Genomic DNA, 4,856 nt, shown 5'->3' on the forward strand with positions numbered 1-4,856 from the left:
ATATATACACATTATTTTGATAGTGAATTTGTTTACAAAAGTTTTACACCTAGAAAATGATCGATTGATAGAATATGTTACCTTTATAGCAGCAACATATATTTAAGACATTAAATTGATCGTTTAATGGAAATTGGAAATATTAAAGTTTTTATCTAATTTTTTAAGTTAAAATTAGTGAAACAAGAAACTATTTTGATACTGGAACTCTAAATTAAAATTTTGACGCTATGATGACACTAATGTCGTCACCCAAAGAGTTGCATTGTAGGATATGACGCGTAAAAAAAATCATGAACCCTAACTTTCTGCCCCCTGGTAAATAAGCTTCTGAGTCGATGTGGAACATTTTCTCGCATAGGACATATAGGGCAGAGCGACTTTTTTCGAGATAGAGGGGGTAAAATGAAAATAAAATAATTAAAAATTGAACAAAAATTCTGCTCCTTATCAAATAAGTTCCCTAGCAACCGCACAAATGTTATGTGATGCTATCAGACATCCCCTTCTCTTTTCGACTAATCAATCAAACCATGTTACCTCTTTTCGGGCGTTTGGGAAGAAGGAGAGGGGGGAAATGTCTGAAAGCAGTATGTATCGTTTGTGTGATCATTTGAAAGCTTATTTGGTAAGGGGCAGAAATTTTTTTCAATTATTACTTATTTTATTTCCTCCCACCTCTATCTTCAAAATGCAAAAATAATGCAAAAAAGGAAAAATATTTCGATATATATATTTATTTATATATCGAGATATAAATATACATATGGGGGTTTAACCTCCGTTTTTGTGACGCATGCCTTATCATAGAGACCACCCACATCATTATATATATATTTAAATATTTTTCCTAGTAAACAGGATGCCCGATATTAAATTTTACTACAAAAACTAAAAAGAAAAATAATCAGCAATCAGTATAGCCTTAATAAAACGCCGAAACCACAGAAAAGGTTGAAATTATGGTTTCTTTTTCGGCTGAAAAACTGATTTCGGTCAAGCGCTAGTCGTTTGCAAAAACACTTCATTTTATTAATATTCACTATAACGTGATTATTATAACATGATTTGAAATACCGTCCCAAACGGTAGACAATTATCATTCAAATATAAATGCATGAGTTATTTATTTCACGTTTCAATAAATGATTGTGGTTTTACTTGATTCCAAAGAAAAATATCAGATTAAATAAAAATTAGTGAAACTATAAAGAATTCCCATGTAAAATAAATGTTGGTTGTTTTTCTATCGAATCCTCTAATGTATAAGATGACAATTTCAGTGAAAACTTTGTTCTATGAAAACTTTGTTCTAATATTTAGTCTCGGTGCTTGTTTATACACACATACACATGTCCTTAAGAAATGCACCTGTACATAAATAACAACTACTTAAAATGGTTTAAGAAAATTAAATTACAAATTGCACTCAAAAATTTAACGTAATATCAGAATAAGTTTAATAAAAAGTTCTATAATTATTTTTATTCCTACTATTTTTTAGTGTACTCTTGGCTTCGCGTTTATCGTTTGCTTTTCTAATTTTGGACATCCTTTATTCAAAAAAAAAATATGTTTGGTGTGTGTATTTTTTGAAGTCGGTAGGCTTTATTCTTGGTCAAATTTTTGACACAATTATCCAGAATTATGAAATGTAAGGTGGCTATGCAAGCTTCCATTGACACATTTGTTTTCAAGTATTATTATTGAAACTAAATGAATATAATTCTCTTGCGAAAAATATGACAAGTACAGAAAAACCACAGAATACGTCGACGTCACCCACACAATTGAACACTACTACAGAGAAACCCTGGTGGACAACAATCAATCCTGATGACGTTTATTATTATGATGGCACTCCAAGAGGTACAAGGCCATATTTGAATGTAATTCCCTATAAATCATTTTTAAGGGATAAAAATTTTGCGCTAATCACCATACCAATATTTGCAGGTAATAATCTTTTTAATTCCCTTTAAAAAATATTAAAATACTGATTCCATGGATTTATTCTTGGATCATAGTTAAGGGTCTTTTTTCTTCATTTATTAAATCAAAAACGGAATTCGTATTAGATTTTCTGACAAAAGCTTTGTGTAGATCAATTTTGATAATCCTCAAAAGTTCCTCATTGTGGCAGAGCTATTCGCCACACACCCATTTCAATAAATTTAGAAATTTTGGTTTAATATATTTCAAGAAAGGGAGCGTTAGGTGAGAGCCCATGAATTACTAGAATCGAAACTTTTTACTCATTTTAATAAAGCTCAACTCTACAGGAATAACAGTTGATACTAATTTAATAATGATAAAAATCCCAAAGTGCTGGATGGGTAGAAAGTGGCTGCCATACCAATTTTGTCCCCCTTTTGCAACCTTTTAGCCATGCGTTTCTTTGTTAGAACAACCTTAATTGTCAGTTTTATATATTTCTAGCTGTATTAAAATTGGCATCCTTGTAGAGCTCTTCAGCTGATAAGCTATTCATTTTTTAAACTATAATATTGCTAAAGCTAGCTACAACATATTTTATAATTATTATTTCCTTTGATACTTGGCTTGAAATGAAGTGAAAAGCGACTGAGAACTATTTTATAGTCTTGAGGATAAAAACAGTACGTTATTAAAACTAAGTAGAATTTTCTTTGAAGCTGTGACAGGGTTGCTTGTTATCGTATGCATTCTTACGCGTATGAATCGTTGTTGCTTTGGTTTATTTGAAACATATCCAATACGACCTTCTAAAAGACGATGCCTCCTCAAAAGATGGTTGTACCAAGGTTTTGGATTGATATCCCCATGCTTACGAAAAAAAGAATGTGAAGTGTATTGTGCATGTCATGGTGCTCGTGAATGCGTTGAACAGAAATTTGGTTATCGAGAAGATAAAACAATCGAATTTCTTACAGAAGATGAAATACGAGAAACTTTTAAAGTATGTAAGTGCGATATACTACCGGAGCCAGTTCAGGAGATTAAAAGTAAGTAAAAAGAAGAGTTTGGGCAGTAAGCGTAGTTTATAATTATTAGTTTCCACATTGAATGAAGCATGTTTTTTTAAATATTGTCTGATGTAGGAACTGTTCTGGGAAGCACAACTGTTAAGAATTATTCTACTGATAAAATTTCATATATGCACACAAACTTTAATCGCCTCTATAAAGAATATTTCGGATGAAAAAGAAATTTTTTTTTAAATTAAAGAAAAAAGTGACACTTGATAGACCCAAAAATTAATTTTTCTTCCTTACTTATCTCTGTAAGTGGTTAAAATAAAAGTTGATGTTAAATTATTTGAAATTTTGAGTGCCTACTCCATTAACAAAAATATTCATCCCCGGCACAGTTTTCCAGAAAATTTAGAAAAACTAATAAACTTGAAGGTTTTAGTTTATACACCAGTATAATAATAGTCGGATAAAGGAATACATGACATAGCCATTCTTAGGGAGTCCTCAATAACAATAACAGCTTCATTTAGATGACTTAAGATTGATAAATTCCTTAAAATTATTCTGCCAGAAACAGAAACTCACCAAACGTCTTGGAATGTATTTCTGAAACAACTGAATATATATATATATATATATATATATATATATATATATATATATATATATATATATATATATATTTTTTTTTTTTTTTTTTTTTTTTTCGAATTCAGGCTTTAATAACCACTCAATACTACATTCAATCAAACCAATACTACAAAAAATTAGAAAAAAATTAACTCGATTCATCGGAAGGTTTCATCGGTTGTAAGAATACAAATATTTAACATTTGTTTTTTTAATTTTAGGGTATTACGTGGCTTCTGAACGAAATGTACGATTTAATACTGAAGGTAAATATAGAGAATTATTACTACCAATATATTACAGCAAGTTTAAATAATTTTCGAAGAGTTAAAAAATACGTAGCACAATTTTAATTATTTATAATGATCATCACTTTAGTTACAGTGGTGAATCCTCCTACAGACGGCAACTTTAAAGTTATGAGTGGAACATCTGTTAATGCAATGCACGTAACGCCAAATTCAGCGAAATCAACGTTTGTAAAATCATCGGCTCTTCATGACCATAACAATGACGATGATGATTATGATGATGATAGTGAAAATCAAACTACTTCCAGTCCTACAACTACTGGAACGGAATCAGTATAAATGAAATAAAGCAGGACACAAAAATCGATCGGCATAAGTTAAAAAAATATTTGTTATTATAAAATAAGCTTAAGTAAAATAATTGTTTGTTATTACAAAGAATGTTCCATAAATATATCATTCGGAAAAGCACAATGATATAAATTTCCATTTTTCTCAATTTTCATATCTTCGATGTTCTAAAATACAAAATTTTATTTTTCGAAAAATTTAAAATTTTGTATGTTAACATATAATATGGTAAAGAAGATAATGGTTTCTAGATAAATTAAAGAAATATTTTTTTGATCAATCATTTGCGTTCACAAAAAGTTAAATCACACAATCGTAGATCGAATACGACAAAGTACTGTAGACAACTAATTCTTTATAAGGCCATGATAGTTCATCACAATTTTGGGATTTTATTCCATGTGAAACATTAACTACCGTAAACAAATTTTAATAAGTCCAGTAAGAAAAAAAGATTCAATTTTGTTTAAGAGAAAGTAAACTAAGTAGTGGCTTCCACGAGTCATGAAATGCGGTTTCAAATTTCATAGTTCATGGCTCCTACCTGAAATATCCTAGCCATCATACAAAAAAACTTAATGCATAACCTAGATAAAATTTGAAATCTCCTTCACTGGTGTCAGAATTTTTCATTATTTTCGCTGCCAGATTGAAGCAATATTGTGAAACA

The 4,856-nt window shown here is 29.8% G+C and overlaps 1 protein-coding gene across 1 annotated transcript; it reads left to right on the plus strand.

The window, feature by feature from the left end:
* Window positions 1-1,713: 1,713 nt before the first annotated feature.
* Window positions 1,714-4,201, plus strand: LOC123298058. The gene is made up of 4 exons (XM_044879952.1): window positions 1,714-1,956; window positions 2,655-2,984; window positions 3,806-3,850; window positions 3,963-4,201. Exons 1-4 carry the CDS (start codon window positions 1,743-1,745, stop codon window positions 4,172-4,174), a joined length of 801 nt encoding a protein of 266 aa, XP_044735887.1. The 5' UTR covers window positions 1,714-1,742; the 3' UTR covers window positions 4,175-4,201.
* Window positions 4,202-4,856: the final 655 nt, after the last annotated feature.

This window comes from Chrysoperla carnea, chromosome 4 (genome assembly GCF_905475395.1).
Source record: "Chrysoperla carnea chromosome 4, inChrCarn1.1, whole genome shotgun sequence".
In the NCBI taxonomy this organism is placed as follows: Eukaryota; Metazoa; Arthropoda; class Insecta; order Neuroptera; family Chrysopidae; genus Chrysoperla; species Chrysoperla carnea.